A 25638-nucleotide genomic window follows, 5' to 3' on the forward strand; every position below is an offset into this window, starting at 1 on the left:
GTGTCAGGTTGAAAGGGGAATGGGAACAGAAGCAGCAGCTTTGACTTAAGTTGTGAACAAAAAATATTTTCCTCCCCGACCCATTTTCTGTCAACATCCTAGATGACCTGTTTATGGAGGTGGGCGAATTAGAGCAGCAGAGGGCGCTGCAAGGTCAAAAACAAAGCTGCCCACCTCAGAGGAAATTGGGAGCAAAGTCTTTTCTGAGTGATAGCAGCGACCAAAAGCCAAGCTGTGGGAAGCGAATGGCCTTGTTTACCAAATCCTGCCAGGGAACCCAGCAGGACTGAGGGCCCCTCTTGAGTGGTGGTTTCAAGCTAATGAAAGGCAGCCCAGGGTTCTCAGTGCCTTGGGGAGTTGCTCAGGCTGCAGGTATCAATAAGGGTTAAGGGGGATGCACTAGAGAAATTCAAGGGCAATAAGTCTGTAATAGGTCATTAGATCTTGAGAGTCTCTTGTATCCTGAAACTTTGGGGGTCACTTGATTGTACCCGATTGCACACTGTGGTCTCTCATGAATAATTCTGTTGCAGCTTTTGGAAAACATATCGGCAGGGTTAGGAGACTCATCTGTTGTGGTCCCACTGCTCTTAGGGATTTGGGAAGAGCACTGCTGGCTCAAGTTTCAGGAGAGTGCAGTGCTCTATGACATGCTTTCAAAACTGACAGAAAATTAGAGATGTGGGTCCCTTTTTGATTTTTTTTTTTGGCCATTAATTGATACACATGTGTTTTGACAGATTTCACAACTATATATATATATATATATATATATATATATATATATATATATATTTGTGATTAAGTTTATTTATTTAGTTTGAGAGAATCAGAGACAGTGCGAGTAGGGGAAGGGCAGAGAGAGAGAGGAGACAGAATCCCAAGCAGGCTCTGTGCTACCAGTGCAGAGCCTGATGTGGGGATTGAACACATGAAACTGCAAGATCATGACCTGAGCCAAAACCAAGAGTTGGGCGCTTAACCGACTGAGCCACCCAGGTGCCCCACGACTTTATATTTTTAGATTTACTCCGCATCTTTTCTCTAAATACCTTTGATGGGAATAAAACTCTCAGGACTATATTCATCAGTCTATTTAGTAAAAATTCTAAGTGCAACAGGAAACACTAATATTCCCAGATCATTTGCTTGTGTCTTGCATATGTTATTTCATTTAATTTTCCAGCAGTGCTGTGAAAAAGCTATCTCTGTTTTACAGATGGAGAAATTGAGGCTTCGAGGGGTCAGGTTTTGCTTAAGGTCAAAGAGCAAATAAATTCTAGAGCTGATATGAACCCAGGCATCTGGCTTCAGAACCCCATTTTTCTTTTTTTCATTAAAAATGAAAAATTTGAGGGGCTCCTGGGTGGCTCAGTCGGCTAAGTATCTGACTCTGGCTCAGGTCATAATCTCACAGTTTGTGAGTTCAAGCCCTGTATTGGGCTCTCTGCTGTTAGCATGGAGCCTGTTTGGATTTTCTCTCTTTCACTCTCTCTGCCCCTCTCCTACTTTTCTTCTCTCTCTCTCTCTCAAGGGTAAATAAACATTACAATTTTTTCCAACTTTGTTGAGATTTAATTGACACAGCATTGTGTATGTTTAAGGTGGCCCACTTTGATTTGATGTACTTATATATTGCAAAATGGTTACCACCGTAGCATTATCTGGCACCTGTCTCACATGACATAGTTACCATTTCTTTGTGTGTGTCTGGTGAGAATATTTAAGACCTACTTCCTTAGCAACCTTCAAGTATATGACACAATATTAACAACTCTAATCACCACGCTGACCATTAGATTCCCAGGACTTGTCCATCTTCTAACTGGTCGTTTGCACCCTTTGGCCAACATCTTTCCACTTCTGCCACCCCAGCCCTGGTGACCACCATGATACTCTGTTCCTATGACAGAACCTCATTCTTTGTCATGACATTGCACTGCTGTTCTGAGAAGTGCCCTTCCTGAAGGGATGCCGTTTGAGGAATGTTGGAAGGACACCCAAGTAGGGAGAGTCATGACTGTGTCACTCCTAGGAGTTCTCAGTGTCTGAACATTCTGTGTGAAGAGGTCTATGTGAACCCCCCCTGTGAGGGTGTCTGAAGCTCTCTTCTCTGTTCTTGGGTGTGGTCACATGTAACTGAGGGTGGGCAGTCAGAAGAGAAGTAGCAGTTTAATTTCAAAATTACTCCCTAGGGATGCCTGGATGGCTCAGTTGGTTAAGCGTCTGACTCTTAATTTTGGCTCAGGTGTCGTGAAATTGAACCCTGTATCAGGCTCAGCATGGAGCATGGACTGTTTGGGACTCTTTCTCTCTCTCTCTTTCCCATTTTCGACTCATTCACTCTCTCTCTCAATAAATAAATAAAAAAAACTTTATAAAAATGGCTACTGCCTAAATTAGGAAGGGAACACTCAGCTCTCTTATAAATAGCAATGCTGCTGACACCCTTAGAGTGGGGACAGACCCCAGAAGCTAGGTGGGGACTGGCAGAGCTCCTGGATGTTGGAGACTGGGGAGCTCTGAGACAGTCTTGCCAGCAGAGGGCTGCATTCCCGCTGAGGACACCCCTCCTGCAGGCGGCAGTGCAGGGCCGGGCAGCCTGGTCACCGAACCATCCTCTTCCAGGGCCAGGGGGGCTGGGGACGCTCACAGGGGGACTTCTGACTGCCTGGTGTTCAGTTTTGGCATTCTTCATGCCTACGGTTGTCAAATAAAGCACCGGATTCCCAGTGAAATTTGAATTTCAGACGAACGTATACTTTTTTAGTGTAAATGCACTCCAAATATTACTAAAAGTTTTTTGTTGTTCTTTTGCCATATGAACTTAACTGGGTGTCCTGCATTTTTACTTACTAAATCCAGCAAACATGTCATGTCAATGTTAGCCATGTCAATGGTGAGTTTTTGAGTTGCATTTCTTTATTCCACAAATATTAGACTATCGATTCTGTGGCAGACACAGTCCTAGGCACTGGGGGTATATCCATAAGCAGATATCTCTGCCCTCATGGAACCGGCATTACGGGGTGTGTGTGTATTGGGGGTGGGTGGCTGAGTTGGGACAGGAGGCAGCTGCCAGACCATTTGCAGGATGTTACAGGCCCAGGAAAGGAGGTCCAGCTGCCATCATCTAATTTACATTCCGTAAAGATCTGGAGAAGGGATGGTCCAGGAACAGAAGCAGAAGCAGGAGGACCAGTTAGGGGGTTCCCGCAGCGGTGCTGACCAGAGATGGTGGTGTTTGCAGGAGCTGGACATTTATTTCATGGCAGAACGGAAAGGACTCGCTGATGAGTTAGATGCAGGGAAGGGGAAAAAAGAACTCCTACAAACACCTCCCGGGTTTGGGGGAGTCAGGTACTCAGTCTCGTCTTTCTCAGGGCACTACACCATGCTGTTGTCATGTTCCCGGCTTATACACACAATGGTATTTGTCTGACATGTGGCCGGGAGGGATGGTCCCAGGGTTTCCAGCCACTGTGGCTCCGGTGGCAACACGGAGCACTAGCCCAGCAAGCTTGTCACCCACCCAGAGCGGTACCCCCACCATGGAAAGCTCTGCTGTGGGGGAGAATTTTCCAGTTGGGGCTAAGCGTATGCTGCCAAGGCCCTGCTGAGAGACGGAGAGTCACGCTGGGTGATAGGCAGCAGGCACTCTCAAGGGCAAGGTATGCCCTCGAGCATCAGAAACAGAAGATTTCTAGAATTCAGGGCGAGGAGAGATTTTAGAACCCATCTTGTTCAACCCTCTTCCCTCCCTCTTTACACAGAGGAGTAAGAGATGAGTCGAAGGTACTCATTCCTTTATGCCATTTATTGAGTCCAAGTGCAGCTGACCATGGACTGGACACGGGTCTGTGTGGCCCGAGGATCCAGGGAATGGAGGGTAAGCCTCTTGTACAGGAACTGGGCTCAAAGTTTCTGTTTCTCTCTCTCTCTCTCTCTCTCTCTCTCTCTCTCTCTCTCTCTCTCTTTTTAAGTAATTAATTTTCATTGTGTTTTACAAAAGGATTAGTTCAAGATGGTTTGAGGACCAAAATGACAATAACAACAACAATTTCTTGGCTGGAAGCATTTGCCTGGGAGAGTGACAGCTCATTCAGTCACATGACCATCAGGGCTGCCTGCCTGCTCGAATCCCCTCCCACCTCCTCCTGTAGGAGGCCCTGAGATGGTCTCAGAGACCTCAGGAACCCCACTTTATTCTCCAGCCTCTGCCCTGATAGGAAGAGAAGATGACTCTCCTTGTGGGCATTAGCCTTTTGCTTTTCTGTGAGTACACTCATCTGCGTACATTCCCCTTGTCCTAGCAGCCTGCTTCCCTTTCTCTGACTTTAAACGCTTGGCCTTTTTCTCTCTGCACCTAGTTTTCCAGTCATTCTCCATCTTTGACTTTCATCTCTGTGTCCTTTTCCTACCTCTGCCCATTGAGTTCCCTCTGGATGGGCCTGTGCATGACCTGTTGCCTACGGAGTGTGGGACTTGACTATTTTCTATTTTTTCTCTCTCACAGACCAAGGCGTGCTGTGTAACCAAGTGACCCAGAGCCCCCTACACCAGACAGTGGAGAGTGGCAGTAAAGTGACACTTTCCTGCACTTATGACACTACACACTCAAACCCGGATTTATACTGGTACCGAATAAGGCCAGATCGTTCCTTTCAGTTTATTCTCTACAGGGATAACACTCAATCCAAAGATGCAGATTTTACTCGGGGTCGGTTTATAGTGCAGCACAGTCAGCAGCATAAAACCTTCCACTTGGTGATCTCCCCGGTGAAGCCTGAAGATAGTGCCACTTACTATTGTGCCATCAGTCCCCACAGTGTCGCAGGTGCCCAGGAGGCCTGAACATAAACCCCCAGCACAGGCTGGTATAGCTCCTTCTTAGGGCAGCTCATGTCCTCAGACATGGGATCCTTCTTCCCGGTTACTCTGTGCCCGGACGTATCTGCTGAACAATGCAAGGCCAGCTCATATCCGGGGGAGCACCTTGGCTTCAGCTGAAGCTGAGCACCTCCCCACCTTCTGACTCAGTGGGCCCCTGTGGTGCTAGAGTGGGAGAGGTATAGCTGGGGAATTCTCATCTTTGTGCCCCAGTGCACAGGTCTCTCATGCCTGATACAGGGGCCTGTCACATATGTGCTGTGAGTACTGGGAAGACATCAGAATGGCCAAGGTACCACTCAGGAGGGTCTTCAGTTTAGTCTCCATTGCTTACCCATTACTGTGAATTGGTCTGTTTCCCTTTTAAGATTCAAATTATATGCAAAGTTACTTAGTTCAAAATTTTTCCCCCAGTTCACCTTTTTCCTGCTTCTTGTACAGCCACCTTATTTTTCTTGAATGTTCTTTGACACTGCCATTTTACTTTAGAGAACATTTTTCTTTCACTGAAGAGCACTGAGGTACTCCCAAAATATTGTTTGTGATTCCTAGAACCCCAACTTCCAAGTCCCTGAGTTTGGGGCTCATTGGTGTCTCCAGGGAAGATAATCATCTCCAGAGGAAACCAACTGTGTGATGTCAAAATAGATACACCCTAAGCCCTGGGAACCGGTCCTTCTTTCCTTTATTTCCATTGAATTCTTTGCCTTAAAACAACTATTAGTTATGAGATTTGACCTGGAAGAGAGTAGAAGCCTAGGCTATGATTTTATAGGAAAAACACTGGAGGGCAGAGACGTGAGAGATATTCATTCCCAAGGTCAGAGAGCCGGTTAGTAACAGAGCTCATGTGGGCCGCAGCACTTCGAGGGCTCTTCCTGGCCGCTGCACACTAGTAGGCTCTATCAGTAGGCGCTCTGGCGGCTGTGTATCTGGGCTTCAAAATGGGTGGGTGAAGAGCAGTCACTATAGAGAGGAATGTAAAGAACATGGGTGAGGGAGCCAAAGGCTTTGGGCAAATGTCTCAGTCTCCTGCGTCTCTGTTCTGCCCAGGACTGTGTGTATGTGTGTGTGTGTGTGTGTGTGTGTGTGTGTGTGTAGCAGTCTTCTGGAGGACTCCCTCAGGGCTATTTTGGACTTAAATGAAGTGCTGTATTCAAAAGCTCCGGAAAACTATAAGCCACAGTATGATCCCCCCACTTCCCCAATATCCCGACCGCCCCAGACCTGAAGATGGCCACAATTCCCACCTGGCTTCTGCCATTAATTTTTTTCTGGAGGCTTTTTTTGATAGAAGAAATTCAAGATCCTGTGATAAGCTAGGAATTTTTTTTTTTTTAACCCCCAAAGCAACACCTTGTCCTTGTTTGGGAATGCTGTACGCTCTAGAAGGAACTTTGGCCTGGTGCTCTTGGTAAGGTGGTTCTGCTCACAGCCCTGTCTCTGCCTCACTGAATGGCTTTGGAGAAGGAACATTACCTTACATTACCTAACATTACCTTTTAGGAGGGGTTATTTTTTCCATCTGAAAAATGAGGATGTGACCTTTTTGTTCTTTGCCACTTATAGAAACATGCTGATGTTACCCAAGGTAACAGATACGAATGTTTTGGAAATTGGCATTCTTTACGTGTACAAGGTGCTGTTGGGTGCAATCTTTTAATGGTTCTTCCATGGATGGACCTCCTTATCCATCTGGATTGTCCTAAACACATTGACTCAGAGTGCTACTGCTTCCTTTCTTTGCTTTGGGCTCTGAAGACAACAGGGGGGTCTGCAGATGGCAGTAGCAGGGGGAGTTGGTGAGGGTTGCTCTTTCACTTGTGACCCTGTAAACCCCCGCTTGACACCCTAGATAGCACCCTCGGTTCCCAGGAAACCACAATAGTGGGGTGCAAGGGTTCTGCTACCTGAGTGGGTGCACCTGGGAAAATACTGTGGCCTTGCTGACATGGGGGTAGCAGAGCTCATTGGCCACAGAGGGGTCATTGCTGCTGTTTTGCTGTAGCAGCAGCGGCAACAGCTGGATACCCAGGGCAGGGTCCCCGAGGCAGAAGCCTGCAGGCTTGGGGCTCAGGAGGCTGCGGTGTGACCTACAAGTTCAGCTTGGCTTTTGTCTGCCTAACAGTGACTTCACGCACCCACTTTCTGCACCCCTGCCCCCTGCAGTGGTCTGTTATGAGTAAAGCCGGAAGCAAGGCACACTCAATGCACTTTAATAAATGCAACAGAGACAGCACTGGGAATAGCAGAAAACCATCAACAATGAGAGGCAGGCAAAAGTCAGCATCCACTGACTTCAAATTCCCTGTGCATAGATTGGCAGGCAAAACCCAGTAAAGATACTGTTTTACAGCCCAGATCTAGGAGTCATTCCTATCCCTCCCTCCCAAACACTTGGCCCAGCGAGTTGCTTGAAAGCAGGCCCATCTCTCATTCATCTTTACACCCTCAGCTCAGTGCCTAGAACTTAGAAGGACTCAATTCATGTTTGCTAAGTCAGTTAATAAAAGCAGTTTTCTCTGTATTTTACCCTGATCTTTGCTAATAGCTTGGAGAGTACTTAGATGAGCTTTAGAAACCCCGTTGGTTGCATGGGAAGTCAAATGTAATTTTGTTTGTAAACTACTAAGAAAAGCAGAAAATGCTTTTGTGATTGAGAATGCCAGCTTGAGGCAAACCTAGTGCTGAGCTGAACAGAGCCATTCCTGTTAGGTGAAGGGCATCTGCTCTCCATCCCCTAGGGTCTATTTTTGTCTGGGGGGATGGAGCTGGGTATCTGTTGGCTCCTACTTTCTACTTCTGAAGGCAAAGAAAGTCAAGGGAACAAAACACTCTTTTCAAAGTGTGTCTGTTGTAGAAATTTAAAAAAATGAGTCCTATATCCTTTTATAAAGCAGCAGATAGAACAGTTAGGACCATAACGCCCTTCTCCCTAGGACTTTGTCTTTCCACCAGGCCAGAAAATGAGCTGTTTGTTGCCTTCGATGGTTTGGGTAGCAGCCATTTAAGCAAGGCCAGGATCAGTCACCTTGAATCACCGAGAAGCCAGAAGTCTAGGAGACAGGTCCTCTGTAGGCTTTTGTGAAGACGTAATGGGGGGGGGGGTCTCATAAGGCAGCCTTCTCATGCCAGTCAGCCTGCAAGTGAAGGACAAGGATCAGAGTGTCAGATCATAGACAGTCTTCTCTCGGAGGAATCATAGTCCTCATGTAGTGTGAGGATGGCCAGTACTTGCTGTGGCGGCATCATTGCAGACATCACTAATCTATCGTGATATGGTGTCTTCTGCACATGGCCATAATTCAGCTAGTCAGTATTAGCTTATTAATATTGGCATAAGCCATGCAACTCATTTGCTCTCCTTAGTCATTCTTAACCCCTTTGTTTAATGGGTGCAAGGCCCCAAGAGGTGCACAGCTAGGCGAGGGCAGCAGAGTGCTAGTGACAAAGATAGGGTAAAAACACATATCTTCTGACTCCTAGTATAGCACTCTTTTTATATAGCCACACTGCCTGTGTCCTCGGGACTCCTGAAAACCAATCACCCATTTGGAAATGATTGGACATGTCCTCAGGCTGGGTTGGATCAGTCCCACAATCAAAATCTAAAGTTGTCTCTAGATCAGGAGTTGGGACTGAGGAGTACTGGGGGTACTGGAGAAAGGGCTTTGTAGGCAAACCTAGGCCCCGGTTTAAACTTCATGTCTGAGATTACATGTAGAAGGAATGCAAGTAGCAGACAGATAATGTCTCAGCTGCAACATTATATGCTCTTGAATGGCTAGCAGAGTGTTCACTACTAATGGGCATGTAGGTTCATCCCAAAGATGGGCTGGTCACTGGAGTTCTGTGATAAAGGGATGGGACCTGGCATCTCCTTTGTCTAGGCAAAGGCAGGTTCTGGAAATTCTTTGGGTGAAGCTCTACTGATGGCCTTGCAAATAACCCATGACCCCTTGGCCAGATAAAGAAAACAACAAATAAAGAAAACTATTTCTCATTGCATAGCTCCAAGGTTTTAGTTCCTGGGTTGGAGGTGGGGATTATTGGCCAGTATTGCATTATACTACATAACACATTTTGAGTCTGGCTTGAAATAGGAGGACAACAGGAGGTGGGGTGTTATGCTGAGTATCTGAGGCGGCTCACCTTATTAAATCATACTATGTCTCATGGCGCCTGGGTGGCTCAGTTGGTTAAGCATCTGACTCTTAATCTCGGCTCAGGCCACGATCTCATAGTTTGTGGGTTTGAGCCCCGCATCAAGGCTCTGTGCTGATGTCTCAGAGCCTGCTTGGGATTCTGTCTCTCCTTCTCCCTGACCCTCCCCAACCTGTGCACATGTGTTTGCACAATCTCTCGTTCAAAATAAATAAACTTAAAAAAATCCCCATATGATGCCTGTGTTCTTTCCTTCCCAAGCTTTCTTGGCCTTTTACATTCCTAAACTCCTTTTTTCCATGTGCAGCATAGTTTGAGTGGAGGTAGGCATAAGAAGCAGCTAATTCTTACCTTAAAAGAAAAATAACTTGGCAGTCAAGAGAAAATTGATGGCGAGACTCTTGGCAAACACCATCCGGAGCCCCAGCACTGTGAGGGACAGCATGTTCACATTCCCGGCTGTGAAATGTGAACTATGACGAACTGTGGCTGAACAAGAGTAAAGATGGTGGCTTTAGCAAGAAGCTAAATTCCCTTCCAGAAATTAGGCCCACAACACACTTGACACCAGCCTGCCCCAAATCACCTTCATTCTACTTGGTCTGCAAGCCCAGCCTTGTGGCAGATGGCCCTGAGAGACCCAAGGCTGCAGCTCACTCCCAGCCAGGCAAGCTTTGGAAACTCATGCTTGAAGCCAGGCGAGCTTTGCCGAGAGACTCAGAGGGCTCAGGTAGGGTTTTTGTTTTCTCTTGAAGTCTGGTGACTTTTGACCCTTTTTGACAATTATCCTCAGTTCTGAAGTTGCTAAATTACCCTCAGTTTGCTTTAACCCTCAGTTCTGAAGTTGACCCTTGATTTCAACTAACCTTTAGGCTTACTGATCTTCTCTGGAGTTAGCTTTATGTTTTCAGTTTCCGTTGGTTTTGGTTTTATAGTACCTGGAACAAACAGCAGCAGTCAGGGATTCACTGGCAACCAAGAAGCTCAAAGGGTTTGAGGTTTTAAAACTGGAGGAGACTTTAAGTAAGTAAATTAAGGATCAGGGGTATGAGTTGGTTAAGGTCAGACAGCTACTCGCACAGCCAACATTCTTCCCATTCTGGGCTTTTTTTCATTATGCAATGAGGCCCACATTCAACTTTATTTCTAATTTGTAGGATGAACTAGGGTTCTCAACCCCATGATAGGCTGGGCTGCCCTTTGTTTTGGACTGCAAACAAACTGCAGACTGTGCACAAAATTTTTAAAAAGGTTAAAAAAAAAGCTTTTAAATTTATTTCTTTAGAGAGAGTGCATGTGAGCAGCAGAGGGGCAGAGAGAGAGGAGAAAGATAATTCCAAGCAGGCTCAGCATTGTTAAGCAGAGCCCCACACGGGGCTTGATCCCACGAAATGTGAAATCATGACCCAAGCCGAAGTCAAGAGTCAGATGCTTAACCCACTGACCCACTGAGGTGACCCATAGTCTGTGCACGAATTTTTAACCCAGAGTCAAGTAGTAGGACAGTCGTTAGTATTAAGGAGACAGCAGTTGGTGAAGAGGAGATAGGGGATGAAATAAGATGGACTTTATTTTAGATTCCAGCTCAGGGATGCAGGGTTAAGTTCCAAGTCAATGATGGGCCATAGTTGGGCTCCGTCTTATTTCCAGCACAATGCCACATGGAGAATGATCTGTCAAGAGTTTACATCTCCAGCTTCCCTTTCCCTCAACTTTTCTTCCCTACAATTCCAGCCCCGTGAAACTAGACATGACCTACCTGAAGAATCTGTCTTTGGTTCGAAGTTAGTGGAGCTCACGACTTCACTGTTGTGTTCAACGGAACAGGTCACCGTAGTTGGATCTTCATACCGACCAAGCTTGACAGCACTGTACTTCCCACTGGGGGTGACGACAATAGCAGGGTCAAATTCTTCTAGTTTCTTGGTTGATTCGAGTCTTATGTCTATATCCTTAGGGTAGAAATCCTTCACCAGACAAGCAACCATTGTCCCATTCCGCATGATGAAAACAGATGGTTTGGCAGGAGACTGGCTTTCTGCAAATATAATCAATTTATTTTGCAAGATGATTATCCACAAGTGTGGGAGTTAAACAGTTGTGTTTACTTCATTCCCTTGGGGCCAAACACTGTATTCCAGACCTTCCTGCATCCTTTAGTGACCTGGGCTTGTTAGCACCCCATGAAAGAGGTGACTAAGGGAAGTGGAAATGAAAGATAGTCAGTCTGACTTCTGGTTAGAGCTGCTGAGAGACATGGCTGCAAGTGGAGATGGAAAATAACAACTACAAAGAAGTTTCTGGATCATCTGAGTTTCAATTATCTATATTTTATTAGTCAATCCTCTGAACATTCGCAGTCAGGTTGAATATTTGTCTGCATCAGTTGGTTTATTTTAAATTCATAAGTCCTTAGAACGGGAGCAGAGTTGGTGCTCAGTTAATGAATCAGGGTCTGAGAAGGACTACATGACTGGTTCAAATACTCTGAGGTTGGCAATGTTGGGGTCACTTTAAGGTGTCATTCTCATTTTTTGGACTGGAAGGGGTAACCACAGAAGTTAAGCGGTACATCTCTATTTTTAGGTAAGCACTTATTTATTTATTTATTTTTTGTAAGGGACTATCCTGCAGTTTCTTTTGAGTCTTTAATCAGAGAAACAACTATAATTCCCAGTAGGTCCTTATAGATATAAAACCGTTTAAACCCAGTTCTAATTTTATTCTAAGTGAGGCTGTGGCTTGTTGGTCCTAATCACTGGGCCTCCTCTCAGCCTCCTCTGCATTCATGCCTCACCTTGAACTACCATCTATCTGCTACTCTGTATATGCATCTTTTTCTTTCCTTGAAACTGAAGGTTTTAAAGCTTTGAGGGAGGCAGTATTGATTTTTTCCCATCATGCCTTATTAAAATTTGTGAGTTATGATAAATTTTGTCCATGAAGACTTGGATTCATAGGCTATCTTCAAATAACTGTTTAAAAAAAGAGGGGGGAAGGTGCTGTGAAGATGCCTGAAATCAGGAGAGACAACCAATCTGTGAATGGTGACCTGGATATATTACCAAACAGAAGCTTAACTGCCAATTTTCAGTAGTAATTGCTTGTGTGAATATAGCTCTTGTATTTAAAACATAGGTGAGTTTTGGGGCATCTGGGTGGCTCAGTCGGTTAAGACTCCGACTTCGGCTCAGGTCAGATCTCATGTTCGTGGGTTCGAGCCCCGAGTCGGGCTCTGTGCTGACAGCCAGCTCAGAGCCTGGAGCCTGCTTCTGGTTCTGTGTCTCCTTGTCTCTCTGCCCCTCCCCCTCTCATGCTCTGTCTCTCTCTGTATCAAAAATAAATAAAACATAGGTGAGTTTTAAAACTTAGGTGATATCAAGTTAAAAATGTTGAATTCCAGTGTACTTTTACTTACTTTGATCTATAATCAAGATATAAAGTAATACTAAATGAAAAGTCTTGGTAGTGAGTGAGTAAATGCAATGATTTTTCTAATACTCTGTCCTAATTTGGATTTGGGCTTTAGTTGTTGCAGCTCATGGTAGTGGAGCTATAAACAAATTAATTGGTTATATCTGGTTGAGAGGGAGTGTTTGTTGTCTGGAAATTCTTGCTGATCACCGTTTTGTAAATGGACCATTGGCAACCAGGGATTTCCCAGGGAATCAGCGGTTCAGAGACTCCCCCACCCCCATCACTACCCTCAAATTTTTTTTTTTTTAAATTTACCACTCTTTTCTCTGCCTGAAAGCTCAGCTAGATTCTGTTTCAGTCACTAAGGGTAGGAAACACATTCCTAAGAATCTGGTTCCTTAAACATTTGGCTTCAGTTCTAGACAAGACAGGGGATTGGGGATTTTTTCAAGGGGCTCTCTGGGAACCTAATTTCAACCCATGTGAGGAAACCTTCGTTGTTTTGCATTCTGGCATAGCTGATGCCACTGATAACTGACACTGATAACTCTAGCGGCAACGGCTAACCACATGTTCTGCTCATTCACCTGCCTTCAGAATTGCAACATTTCTCCTTCCTTCTACTGACTTTGGTGACATTTTCAAGGGAGTTGATTTTTCAAGGGAGTTATGAGGTACAGAGAAAGGAAACGAGTCAATTAAAAAACAAAACAAACAGTCCTATCTCCTTGGTTACTTAAGAGTATGACCCAATCCTGGCCTGATTTACGTGGATAGTTAAGGCTTGCTTGGGATTTTAAAATCTAAAATTCAAAGTCAGTTGTCAATGATCGCTTGGGGCTAGAGAGACCTGGGTGAGTAATTTGAAGAATGTAACACAGCTGACAAGACAAATGTCTGATGAAGGTCAGACACTTATGATATTGAGCTCTTAGTTTGTTACTATTTCAAATAAAACATAATGCATTCATTTGGCAAAAGAGTTTTCTCAGGCCCTTTTCTCAATGAGTACCTATCTATTGAAAACAATTGTTTGAAAGTAAAGTGTTTTATCTAATCCCTTCTTTGGTATCATGGTAACCAAAGAAAAGGTTATCTGGCTGAATTGAACCTTTAATAAAAAACAGAATGCATTTTATATGGTTGCCATAGGTAAACTAGTCTATTTTGTTTTTAGCTTAAACCAAAATCTGAAGTTGGATAAAATTTGCGCTACTGTAGTCCAAAATTTAAAGATTTAATTGTTCATTTTTTGAGAATTTCTGGTCTTTCTTCATGGCCCACAAATGTAACTACATTTCACTGTGGGTTTCAAAGTGCTACTTGTTTGGACAATTGTTATTTTATGTCAGACTTTCTCTTTCTATGAGTAACAATCTAATGCTAAAGTTATGTGCTGGTAAACAATACCAGAAGAGGTGTATACCTTTCCTGGACAGTCTTTCTTAACTTGTATACATAGAAATCATCTATGTTCTAGATTCCCATTGAGTCCTACCAGTTCCCTGAGTATTATCTGTGACATCTGTGACAAATGTCACTCACAATTTCAAGCCTCTGTGACATTATGGGATTTAACTTGAACATTGAAATACAAATCTGCTCTACCTGATTACTCTGGCCTGGTTAAGCATCTCTCTCTTAAATCTTTCAAGCTACGGACATTTGTTTACAGTTGCAGTGAGTCATGTACACTAGTCAGCTTAGCCAAAGAGATATGTAAGAATGGAAATTACCTTCTGGAGATTTGGGGCCAAAGTGTCCCTGCACATCCCCTCCCCCACCATATACTCCAACAATTAGTATGGTTTTTTTAGTTTTCTGGGCTGCTCTGAAGACTTCAGAAATTGGTGGGGATGTTGTGTTAATGTATGCTTTTTTAAAAAACAAGACTCATTACAGAGCTACATCAGGGACTCAGCCCAGTGTCTTTACTCTGGCCAACCCGCCAACCTGGGCTACTCCACCTCCTAGTTCTACTTTCCCAAGTAATGTAAAGTAGATGGCAGCCCCGTGCTGGGACTTGATTTATCCCTGAAATATAGTGAAAAAAATCAACTCACGTGGTTCCACGAGGAGTTTGGTGCCAGCTCCAAAAACCATCTGTCGGGTATCCCAGGAGCACATTGCAGCACTGCCTCACAAGTAACCAGCCTGGGGCTGGCCCTGGGGCCTGGGCTAGAACATCTGTACCCTGCCTCCCCAGCCTGGGTCCCAGCCTAGAGACCCCACAGCTCAGAGAACTACAAAGCTGCCCTTGATGAGATCAAGGGGCTGAGTGCGCAGAGGCTCAGTTCCCTTTGAAGCTAATAATAGTTTATCTGCTGGATAAGGAGGTGCACATTAAATCCTAGCCAGGAAGCACTGAGACAGGGGCCAGAGCTGACATAGAGGGAGAGAAGGTGACAGGTGACTGATGGCTGCCTTCAACATGGAGCTTCCAGCTTACTGGGAGGCCTCTCCCAAGAAGAACACGGTAGCTTGGGAATAGGGATGGGGCACTGAATTGTGACATTTCTTATAATGAATGTTAGGCTGAGGAGGGTTTAGACACAGGTCTCGTTCTCATATTCTGGTTCCCTTCTCTTGGGTCACAAATACTGCTTTTTGATTAGAAAACTAATTTCTTTCCCATCACTCAGACTGAATCTCACAAAATAATAAGGAAGCTGTCTCCTAATTCCCCAAGAGCCAGGGAAAGGCTTTCTCAGGATCTGAGGCTTGAATAAGAAGTTGGTAATGGGTGGAGAGCCCAGTGGTGCTGTGTGTCATAGATGGGGGTAGAGAAGCTTCTGCTTGTTTTGGACTACTTATTTTTGTTTTATAATTCTCCTGTCTCTGGATCCAGATATAAGCTTCAGGAGGTTATAATAATCATGTGAAATAGAATTTGAAGGCCTTATGGATTACTCTGTCTCATCACCAGAAATCAAGAGTCTAGGGGGCTAGAGCCAAAGGGAATGACAGTTGAATAGGGCCATTATTTGCTGTCAAAACTTTAAGGATTGAGGGCTTGACTTGAAATTCTCGCTTTCTCTACCTGAGCTTCACATAATCATATTACACTCCATCACTGCAGGAAGAGAAAACTGGAGAAGTAAATGGAGTATCACTGGAGAGCACAGGTCAGAGTCCCGGCAGAGGGGCTAAGCATGAGATTCATCTGTTTCCTTCTTCCCTAAGATTCCCTAAGGCACAGCCTCAGAGGTTTGATTCTAACACTGCAGATAATTCTGAATTTCAAGTGGAAATGATTTAAAGGGAAAATGAAATACAATACTTTCTGCTCAGATGCAATTTGCCCAACATCGATCAGACTGCAATCAGCTACAACATGATTGTTTCCCTCCTTCTTTCTAGTCTCTCTCCTCACAAAGGTAAGACAACTCGCCAAATTCCACTATTGGCCTGGAAGCAACAGGCAATCAAGAATCCCCGTAAATTTATGTTTCCTTCTGAGAGGCAGAGGCGATGTTGACACTACCAGCTGCTTTCAGGATGTCAATCTCGCCACATTCATGTACATTTCCCCAATTCTTTATTTCCTGTGAAACAAAACTTACTCATGTAAGGGGCAATGCCTGCCCTATTGGACTTGGAATTTTGGAAAGCTTCTGAAAGACTACAGTTCTCTGGACCAGACCCAGTGGCTGAGTGTTGTCAGCTACCCAAACTACCTGAATGTTACCCCTGGGTTTCTGAGCACTGAAACGCCTTACCATTGGACAGTATCTCTAGGAGAGCGCCATTACTTCTCGGTTGTCCTGAAGTTGGTGGCGGTGATTTTACTTTGGATGTAGACTCCTGAACCCTGTGTGGAGTTTTCAGATCTAGGGCCAACCAAAGAGATGCAGTTACTGCTCTTGGAAGACCAGACTAGGATGGGGCCTTGGGGATCATTTAGCCTGAGCCAGGCATGCTGATTTAATGCAAGATCTCAGCAAAAAGGCACAAAGACAAGATTGGCTTTTGTCATCTGAGAGAGAGAAGACTATCTCGATCTAACTCCTTCAGCAATAGTATTTTTCTTCTTTTTAACCCTCCCTCTTCCTACACTTTGGCCACGAGTCTTTTTCCTCATAAATAGTGGAGTGACTCTCACCTAGAGCTTGCCTTTTCCCTGATGGAGGAGGGGACCAAAAGCCTGATTCAGGGCTTTCTTCAGGCCGTTGTAGAAGGCTTATTGCCACAAATTTTTAGAACAGAGTTTCCAGGCATACATAAACTGTTTTCTTAAGAGAACCTAAAGAATTCATCCCCCAAATTTACCCTGACTCTTTGCAACAACAAAATGATGGATTTCCAATTTAGAATCTCCTGACCTCCCCCAAAGCCCCAATTCACTCAGGACTCTGCTACAAGTCCAAGGGACTATAACACTGAAGTAAAATGCATGACTTACTTGGTTCCACGACGAGTCGAGTCCCTCCTCCAAAGAAAACTGGTGCATTCCAACACTACCTCAGGCATCATTACAAAAAACCCCACTACCGATTTGCCCTCCTTTTAGTCCATCTGTTTGGAAGGGGTGGGTGGAGCAGAACAAGGCGAGCTGGAGACATAAAACTCTGCAACGGTTTCTGAGATCTAAGCGCTATATTTTGGCAGCTTGTTTATATGTGTTATCTTCTGAGTGTTGGCATTTAGGGAAGTCTCTAGGTTTTCTACTATTATCTCCTCAACCTGCCATCACTTACCTCCTGATCTTGCTTCAGGATCATATTTTTGCAGGGAGAAAGGAATCATTTTGGTTTTGCTGAGAATTGACAAATGGCTATTGTTGGCAGAAGTGTAACTATAAGGCTCTAGACAGTCATAAAAGACTATGACTCAGTTAGAGGTAGAAGAGCCTGACGGATGGAGCAAGAGCCATTGATGCAAGAGAATCGGAGCCCACCCAGAGGGCATAATAATCATACATGACTACCATTTGTATAACTACTTTGCTATTTACAAATGTTTTGTGTTTCTACTACCTCAGCAAGTATTATTGTAACAAACTCCAAGAGGTGATACTCTTATTAGATCCTTCTTACAGATGAAGTCACTGAAGCTAATAATGGTTAAGACAGTGAGTGTCAGGGCTGGGCCTTACTCCTGGGTTCCCCAGACTCCAGTTGCCATGTAGTGAGCCAGAGTAATAAGTGTAGGACTGGAAGGGGCCTCAGCAGTCACTTGTCAAAACCTCGGTGGAGACCCAAGTGTTAATTAATGGATGCATAGGAACAGTTTTGACCTTTTCTAGTACCTTTTTAAAAATCAAATCACAGAATTCCTGCTGGATCATAAGACACTCAACACCATTGGACTTCCCTGATTTTCCTACTAAATCATCCCTTAGAATTGGTCTAGAGGATAATTAGAATCATAGTATGCTAGAGCTGGAAGACACCTTCGAAATCACTTTGCTTAGCCAGAGGGAAACTCAAGTTCAGTGAAGGAAAGTCACAAAGCTTGTCAGTCAAAGAGAAGGATTGGAACTTGGTCTGAATTCTTGGTCTGACTTGCTCATCATCACACCTCTCATTTATGAGGTGCATTTAGTACAGTTCTGGTTATGACCTGGATCTGTAAATGGTGAGCACACAGGCGGTAAGCTGGTTCTCTAAAGTTAGTCAGGTAGAGGGAAGATAACGAATACTCTCCAGAAAGGATAGTGGATCAAGAGAACCACTGCAGCACATACCTCTTTATGGATGTTATCAGAAACTCAGTCCTGTTCCTCGAACCATCCGTGATAAATTACATGCCGGCTAGATTTTTTCCAAGTGTTTCCAAAGCCGGTGACTTGGGAAAATACTTAACAAAGATAATTGCTAAATATAGTGGTCAAAAGAAGGAAAAATGAGTCACTTACATGGTTCTACCTCCAGGTAGGTTCCTTTGCCAAAGAACAGTGGATATTGTATAGCTGATAGACCTAATCTAAAAACAGTTTTGCTTTCTCTTTATGGTGACCCTGGCACCAGTGGCCAAGTTACGTGGTATCTATTGGATATTTTCTGTCTCATATAGAGTAACTTTGTTGCTTTTCTGGCTTGGGGCTATCCTGTAGGAAAAGGAAGGGGGATTCCTGTGTCAAATAGAAATCTGAGCCTTTGCCAGAGAATTTGTGCTCTGAATGAGAGAGTCTGGAAAGGAGTTCCTTAGTTTGATCAGGAGAGAAGAAAGGTGGTATGTTGGTCATAGACTAGTGGTTCTGAACCTCTGGGCTACAACTTAGGCAGGGCAAAGATCTAGTGAGTTATGGACCCCACTCATTCCTCATTTTAGGGGAATTCCATTCATATCCAGTAAGAACTTTGCATTTGCATCATTGTCAATTATGCAATGAACAGACTTAAGAAGTATAAAATAGAATTTTACATTATACATTATATTAATTATACATTAATTTTTAAAATGTTTAGTTATTTTTGAGAGAGAGAGACACTGGGGAAGGGCAAGAGATAGAGGGAGACAGAGAATCCCAAGCAGGCTCCAGGCTCTGAGCTATTAGCACAGAGCCCGATGAGGGGCTCAAACTCACAAACTGTGAGATCTTGACCTGAGCCAAAGTCGGACTCTTAACTGACTGAGCCACCGAAGTGCCCCTAGTACATTTTAAGAATATATTCATGAATGTCAAGTTTTAGTAAGCTTTAATGATATACTCACACTTAAAAGTGACAGTGAAGTTAGCCTCTGTCGTATGTAAAACTCCGAGTCTATAAGATTGTCTGTGTCACTTATAAAAACCAGGGAGAGAATATACATTTTCAGATTGGTTTAAAGCCCATAAAGCATTGCAGACAATCTTTTGAGAATCACTAAAATGGAAAATGAGTCTTAGTTGTGGTGAGATAGAAAGGTGTCAGAAAACCTGAAATCTAGTTCGACTATGTTCCTCACTAAGTGTATAATCTTAGTGAATTGCATGGAGCTTCATTTGTCTCCTTTATAAAGTAAGGCAATATCTTTTATATTGGGGGGCCTTAAGATGAAATGAAAGGGTGTATATAAAGCACTCTGTAAACTAGAAAACTTTGGTTGAATGACTGGACTGTTCATTAGGGTTAAACTCAGAGAAAACACATTTGACTTGAAGCAAGGGGTGTAATTTTCCTAAGCACAGAGCTTCCCAGGGCCAGGATGGTAGGAAAAGATCACTAAGAGAGAACAGACTCCTATTTCTTTGGAGTTTCAGATGAAACTGCCCACTTCTTAGGGCTGTGGATGAGTCCTGAAATCCAAATTTCTGTCTCGGTCTTTTCTCAAGGTGGGTGTCACCTCCATTCCATTCTCTAGTCTCCCCCTCTCCAGTCCCCAAGTGGGAGCCCTTACTCCTCCCCAGGCCTATTACCAACCTGACCTCATTTTCAAATTCTCTCCCTGTCACTCACTTTCTTCCAGCCACACAGGCCTCCTTGCTATCCTTCATGTGCTCCAGGCAGCACCACGTTCCCCATGAGTGCTCTTCCTACAGATATCTGTGCATGGCTCACTCTGTCACACCCTCAAGTCTCTGGTCAAATGTCATTTTTCCAGTGCCGCCTTCTGTGACTCTGTTAGAAACAGCATAGGGTTCCCTCCACTAGTCTGCTTTCCCCTTCCCTGCTTTATTTTCCTTTACAGGGCTTATCACCACCTAAAATACTATATATTTTATTTATTTAGTTAGTTTACCATCTGTCTTTTGCATTAGAGTGAAGGCTTCAATAAGGCATGAGTTTTTGTCTGCTTTCTTCATGCGGATTCCCTCAGCAGATAGAGGAGGGCCCAGCATGTAGGGACAGTGATTCATCAGAGGTTGCAGAACTGGGACCTGGCCTTGGCTCCGCATATTCCCAGCATGCTTTTATTTCTATTTTCCTTTGCCTTATACTGCAACTGACTGTCCACTCATTCAGTCAACAAACATTTATTTAGGCCTTCACTGTATTTGTGGATACAGTGAGGACCAACTCAGCGTCGTCATTGCCCTCAGGGAGCAAGAAAGACAGGTAGTCAATTGTAAATTATATATGAAGTTTCAGGTGGAGATGCCGGTATAGAAATGGAGCAGGGTAAGGGACCACAGAATGACAGAGGGTGGTTGGGGAAGGTGTCACTAGAAGTGACATTGAGTAAAGACCCAGAGGAGGAAAGGGAGCGAGCTATGTGAATCCCTGGGAGACAATGGTGCTGGGCACAAGGAACAGCAGGTCCTGGGTTCTGTTCTGAAACTGGTGGTTGCCAGAGGGGGTGGGTGGGGGAGGGGCAGTATTGGGGGTGGGGGGTAAGGGGAGCAGGGGACACGGGCTTCCAGTCACAGAATGAATGAAGAAGTCACCAGAGTAAAAGGCACAGCATAGGGAATATAGCTGATGGTATTGTAATAGTGATGTACAGGGGCAGATGGAGGCTATACTCGTGGTGAGCACAGCGTAATGAATACACTTGTCGAATCACTATGTTGTATGGCGGAAATGGTGTAAACTAATGTAACATTATGTGTCAGCTATACTTCAGTTTAAAAAAAGAAGGCTCTGTTCTGGGAGATGTTTATTGGGAATGAGAGGAGAACGCCAGAGATAGGAATGGGAAAGTTATCTCTTGGAATTTTAGAAACACACCTATGAGCCCAGGATTTTCTGAACTCTTTTTTTTCTTGGGGTCAAGATAATCTGATCATTACCTGGATCTTTCTGAGTATAGGGACCCTTGAGTCCAGGTGTGTGGTACGAAGAATGGGCTTTGTCTAGAGAATGCCTCCTTGGGTGGCTGGTTTTGGTGTGGGGGCAGGAGCTCGTCCTTGGTGAAGGGGGGATGGTAGCGGGGATGGTGGTTGGAAGGGAAACAGCCTGACTGTGGCTTCAGACTCTGCAGGCAGCTTGGAAGGGAGCCCAGTAGAGGGGGCGGGGGAGGCTGGGCCAGGCAAGAAAATCCTCCCCATTTGCCTCCATCAAACTGCAGTCCCAACAAAAAAGAAAAGTTCTTACAGATGGTGGGATTGTACGGATGATACAAATTTTGGCTCTGCAATCTTGGAGAACCCACCTCCCATCTATAAACAGGTGGGGAATGTACCTAATTCTGCATGATCATTGTGAGAAGTGCCTAAAATGACATTCGTTAATAAAGTGCCTCATCCAGTGGCCTGATACATAATAGACTACTCAGAAAGTGGTAGTTAATATAATGATGATATATAATAATACGTATTATTCTCAGTGTATCTCATGACCCACTTTCCTGAAGATGCTCCTGACGACCATGGCCCTTTTCTAAACTCCTATCATTGTCATGGTCAGTAGCACACATTTATATTGTGGCTCTTTATTCTATGCTGTTTTGTCCTGTTTTCTGGTTCTGCTTTATGAAGTGAAGTGACATGCCTGGGTTTTCTCTATCCAGAGGGCTGAAAGGTTGATGGATTTGGGTCTGTGGGTTTGTGTAGATCTTTTGTTAGTTTTGTGCTACCCAGGAACCCTGCAGGTAAGAAGAATATGAAAGGAACTTCCAAGGAAATGGAAGCTTCAAAAGGAAGCAGGCTTCTGAGAAGATAAAGTCTCTGGGTTGGCAGTAAGGCCTCCTCAATCCAATATTAGTTGGCTAAAAAAGGAGGCATCATTCAAAGATATTCTGGATCCTTCTCTCTCTGGATGCCCCTTATCTTTTCATTTCAAAGGACGAAGGAATGTACCAGCTCAGTATTTCCCAAATTTCAGTTAATCACATTGCTGTTTTGTCTTATCTGTCATATAATATACTTAATAATTTTTAAAAATTTACTCCTGAAAACATCTTTTTAATGTCTAACATTCTTGAGAGGAAAAGATACAGAGCCCAAGTGGGGGAGGGGCCGAGAGAGAGAGAGAGAGAGAGAGAGAGAGAGAGAGAGAGAGAGGGAGACAAAGAATCTGAAGCAGGCTCCAGGCTCTGAGCTGTCAGCACGGAACCCAATGCAAGGCTTGAACTCACAAACCGTGAGATCATGACCTGAGCCAAAGTTCAATGCTTAACCAACTGAGCCACCCAGGCACCTCTTATATTTACTCACTTTTTAACTTAAAATATAATTAAAAGGAAACTTAAAGTCCCATAGGTTTGACAACCTAGTTGTACTATTCTGATATCCATTAAAAGATAGCACAATTAAAATAAAAAAGTCTATGTACAATATAAAACCACAGGTTGTGCATTCCATACTTAGGAAAACACTGGATTGTAACTCAGCAAACAGAAGGACTTAATTTATTAGGAAGAGCATGGTGAACAAAGGGAGGTTAGGGGAATCAGTCACTAACTCCAGTGGGTATGTGGGTAAACTAGTATTTTAGTGAGAAATTTTAAAGCCAATGAGGTCTAAAGGCAAGGACTTGAACTAGTTGAATTTTCAAAATATTGCCATGCTTTCTCTCTCTTTTTTACAATTTGGATTTCTCTGCCCTGACAGTGTTAGCACAGCGTGGGATCTTTCTTCTGGATGCAAAGCCCGACCCCATTTCTCCCCATAGCATGTGAGGCCTGGGAATGGCCAGCTTGGGTTTCCTTCTTCTTCTTCCTCAGCCCCCAATTCTATGGCTCCTTCACATCATACCTTAGGTCTTCTCTGAGAGGAGCCCACCCCATCAAATTTTCCCACCCTGCCTCTCTGGAGCTTTCTTTTTACTTTCGAAAACACAAGCTGAATGTCAAAGCATCAGGCCAGAGTGTACTGTTACTTTTCCAGTAGCCAGTGCAGCAGATTTGGGACCACTGACCCCACTGTTCAATTTCTCTAGAACCTTTGAAATGGGTTTTGTATTTGTTTTTTGTTTTTGTTTTTTTTTATTTACATTTGCTGGCTTAATATTAATATCTCTATCTGACCACAAGCTGCTGACAAATGGAAACTACCCCCCCCCCGCCTTTTTTAAAGACATGGTTGAACTCAAATGTTACTTAAATGACACAAAAAGACACCTTCTGTATTGAGGACAATCCTTTGACAACTTTGGAGTTGATTCCTTTATAGCAGTTAATTAGTGAGTGGCACCACATCCTCTTTGTGAAGAAGATGAGCACCGTACATAAGTCGTTAGGGAATTCCTCCTGCCTGTGCCCTATAAGCTTTAAAGTATTTCTTAGTTGGAGGCATTACACATTCACTTTGTTCTGCTTGGGATCTGGTCTCCCTGGAACCAGAATGTTCCTGCTTCCCCACTAGTAACCTAGCTTCCATTTGTAGCTCAAACAATCAGAAGCAGATGTCTGGAACTTTTTTTTTCTGAAGAGAAATGTAGCAACCCCAGTGACCACCCTCTGGCTTCACCCTCGATGGCCAGTGAGCTCAAGAGCATGTGTTTGGCCTAAGGAAGGTCAGAAGTATTCATATTTACATCTGAAGAACTTTGATAGAATCACTTAGGCTCAGATCAAACCTTTTCCTGATTGGTTCTCTCCCTGGGCAGTTAAGCCAATGACTCTGTGGTCTCTACCTGAAGCCCACAGATTGGACAAAATTTTCTCAGGTTCTCTGGAATTGTATGAGTTCTTTCACAGCTACAGTGCCTATTTTTGTTTTTTTACAGATAAACCTCCTCTTAACTCCCATCGAGGGGACTGAGCATAGTTCACATCTTCCCTAAAGTCCTCCTTGACATGGTTTGGGTACTGTTACTACACGTTACACATTTCCTGATATTTCTGCCCCCTTCAGTGGAGGAGCCCCTAAACTCAAAGAGCAGATAAATGAGTTACTTACTTGGTTTGACAGTCAGGCGGGTTCCTTTCCAAAGATGAGTTTGTCTGCGTCACAGCAGTTGATGGCATTCCAAAAACCTCAACAGCTGTCCGTGGGAGCTCCTCTTCTTATTAGCTTTAGGACTGGAGGGTCTTCAGGGCTTGGTTCTTAGAAAGATGGCCCTCATTGCTTAGCCAACTGGCTCATGATGATTTAATCAATCACAGGTGGGGGTGGGTTTGCTTTTGGGAGGCCACTTGAGGAGAAGGTAGGGGCACAGGTTCCTGTGGGGAGCATTTCTAGTCCAGTAGGCTTCATGATGTCCTCCGAACTACTGCTTTCTCTTGTTTTAGATTGTTTTTACTCCCAGGCCCACACCTAACTCTCAGTCTTGGAAAACTGGCACTGTCAAGAGGATGGATCTCGGGTTCATGACTATTCCAGAATCAAGGGCCTTTACATTCACCAAGGCTGCTTTAAGGACGGATAGCATGTGGCGTAACAAGGGGTGACAGGGTGGCGTGGTGCCCTGATGAGGTCCTGGTGATTTACGGAACAGTCAGCGTTAGAATGAACAACTGTGGCTGGCGATTGCCTAAAAACCAATCAATCGCTCTTTGAATTCGTTTTCCCAAACTGCAGAGCAAAGCACTCAGGCAAATCTCTCTAGGGATTTGGATTCAGAAATTTCATCTGAGATGGCTCATATAACTCTTACAACAGAATCAACATGAACCAAGACAATAATGGTTTTTAAAGAAACACCTTTTGCGTTCCCTGCATGTGGCTGTGGGATCTGTTGAAACGCCAGTTTCATTCAAGGAGAGGAGCAGTGAGTGAGAGGCCAGCAGTGGGGGGGGCGGGGGTCACCTTTCCTGGTCCAGTCAGCTTCCTGGCATCCTTTCTGGGTTCCTGAGCCAAGAGGGGTGGCTTCTTGCTGTGTTCAAGCCCTGGGGCATGGCAGTCAGGCTGAGGATTTCCCTGGGAAATACTGCTTTTGCCACCTGCAGTTTTTGTACAGGTCTCTGTGGGTTTTGTAACACTGTGAGTATAGTATATCCCACCAATCACAGTGCTACAGAGCTTTACAAAAACCTGCCCTGGGTTTCACTCTAGGTGGCCTCTGATATTTTTCTCCCAGTCAAGCTCCAGCAAGATTAGGGTTTTGACAGTTAGATCAGGGCAGGCTGTACCAGGTGCTACTGTCTGAAGCTTTTCAGCCCTGCCGGCTGGGTCTGGCCTGGAGTTCGCCACCAGGATGGACATTCAGAAGTCATCACGTCCATTCCCATCTGTGGTTTTGGCCAGTCCACTCTCAGATGGCTTCCCACAGAGGAGACTGTCAGATTTCTGGATGTCTCAAGTGGTTCTATGCACTGTGAGCTGGGCAGAAAATATTTGCTGTCGGGTAATTTCTCCTGTGACCCCCTAAGCCTCTGAATCACCTCTGCCTGCCCCACTTTGCACCTGAATAGTGTTAG

General features: G+C 44.4%; 2 gene segments (V, D, J or C); both read right to left on the reverse strand.

Annotated features, from left to right (window-relative positions):
- Positions 1–25638, reverse strand: part of LOC115301965 — a 550585-nt gene that overhangs the window by 78798 nt on the left and 446149 nt on the right.
- On the reverse strand, positions 7091–16971 carry LOC115301969. The segment is given in 5 exon segments: positions 7091–8030; positions 9406–9543; positions 9921–9992; positions 10814–11092; positions 14535–14759. Coding segments are annotated over 4 exon segments (552 nt in total).

The sequence above is a fragment of the Suricata suricatta genome, chromosome 9 (genome assembly GCF_006229205.1).
Source record: "Suricata suricatta isolate VVHF042 chromosome 9, meerkat_22Aug2017_6uvM2_HiC, whole genome shotgun sequence".
NCBI lineage: Eukaryota > Metazoa > Chordata > Mammalia > Carnivora > Herpestidae > Suricata > Suricata suricatta.